The 1,510-nt window shown below is 35.4% G+C and overlaps 1 protein-coding gene across 2 annotated transcripts in view; it reads left to right on the plus strand.

Annotated features, from left to right (window-relative positions):
* The first annotated feature begins 462 nt into the window (after positions 1 to 462).
* The window catches only part of LOC103381857 (ATP-dependent RNA helicase DHX8-like), a 15,551-nt gene continuing 14,503 nt past the window's right edge, over positions 463 to 1,510 (plus strand). For both annotated transcript variants that reach the window (XM_017034170.2, XM_017034169.2), the window contains exons 1-5: positions 463 to 621; positions 738 to 823; positions 898 to 964; positions 1,055 to 1,119; positions 1,219 to 1,325. In XM_017034170.2, the coding sequence (XP_016889659.1) occupies positions 519 to 621; positions 738 to 823; positions 898 to 964; positions 1,055 to 1,119; positions 1,219 to 1,325 (428 nt within the window). In that variant the 5' untranslated portion in view covers positions 463 to 518. The remainder of the gene's footprint in view (positions 622 to 737; positions 824 to 897; positions 965 to 1,054; positions 1,120 to 1,218; positions 1,326 to 1,510) is intronic.

The raw sequence follows: 1,510 nt of genomic DNA on the forward strand, positions 1-1,510 counted from the left end.
TTTTTTTTGTACATTTTTTCCCATCTTTTATTAATTGATTAGGTGCTTTCAATTTTTAACCAACAAAACAATAGTAATAAATGTCCTATTTATTCTAACATTGTACATGTCGGAATATTGTGTCGTAATCTTAAAAAGAAATCACGAAATGGAATGTGTTTCAACACTTTAAAATCTACAGCTACAAAGGTGTAGAATCCTTGTTTAGTTATGTCGGACAACTATCACGTGTACATGTATCTGAAACTGTCATTTTTCTACACATTTTATCTGACTGCAGTAATGTGTTCTCATTAAATGCAACTTTGTAAAAGCTGTTGTAATGTGTGAGTTTTATTATGAGAAGAACCTGCTCTGAAGAGACCTTAAATGCAGAGTATGAACGTGTTCTATTTCCATATGCTGTACTTTTTCTTCCGACCGGTAGGGAGCAGCAGCCGTTAAAACCCATGTTGATAAATCTCGTTTTGGAAATAGAGGAATAAGCGCTTCCTTTTGAACTGCAGACATCTAGAAAAATGTCTGCGGAGGATGAAATTAAACGTTTGGAATATCTGTCTCTCGTTTCCAAGGTGTGCACAGAGTTGGAAAATCATTTAGAGATACGCGAGAAGGATTTAGGTAACGCTACGTTACACGACAACACCGTTTCATTCGCCTATAATTATTAGTTTAGCATCACCGACACGGTAATGTTTACCAAACAGGTGACTAATTATCTGATGCTTGTTTTACAGCTGAATTCATCATCAGTTTGGCCGAAAAACACCCGGCATTTGAGGAATTTAAAGCTGCCCTGTTAGAAAATGGAGCAGAGTTCACAGTAAGTGTTAAACTAATGTGAGCTCACAAAAAAGTTATTTTGTGGTTGTTTTTTTAATCACTTGTTTGTTCTAGGATACTCTTGTTGCTAATTTACACCGGCTTATTAATACTATGCGGTCCACGCCGTCTACGAGTAAAGGTACTATATCTTTTTACTGATAGATTTGTGTTTTAAAGTTGTGCTTGACAGCTGTGTTACAGTTTTAAACTTTTTTTTTGGTCAAACCAGGTGAGAAGGACAAATTGAAGGAGAAATATCCTGCTTTATGTAAACCTGATGACCCTGTGTGGATGGTAGGACTCGCCATTTAGCTGTTATTGTGCAATGAAACCCATTCATTCCTCTCACTAAATTTCAGAACAAAATTACAATTAATGTGTGTGATTTTCCAGATTCCTCCTTCTACCACAGACAACAATGATGCAGAGGTGGCTGCAGCTGCAATGAAGCAGTTGGAAATGCTGATGCCTAATGTCAGTAGAATAATCTCAGATAACAGGTACTATATATATTTTTATCATATATATAATTATGATATATATAATTTTGTTGTTTAATAGTTTATTATTTAACCCTTGTGTAATGTTCATATTGTTGTTACTCAGCCAGTGTTTGTGGGTCTGATGGACCCGTTGCATTTTGTGGCTTTTGATGCCTCACAATCAACACTTTTATGTTAAAATA

The sequence above is a fragment of the Cynoglossus semilaevis genome, chromosome 8 (genome assembly GCF_000523025.1).
Source record: "Cynoglossus semilaevis isolate Cse_v1.0 chromosome 8, Cse_v1.0, whole genome shotgun sequence".
NCBI lineage: Eukaryota > Metazoa > Chordata > Actinopteri > Pleuronectiformes > Cynoglossidae > Cynoglossus > Cynoglossus semilaevis.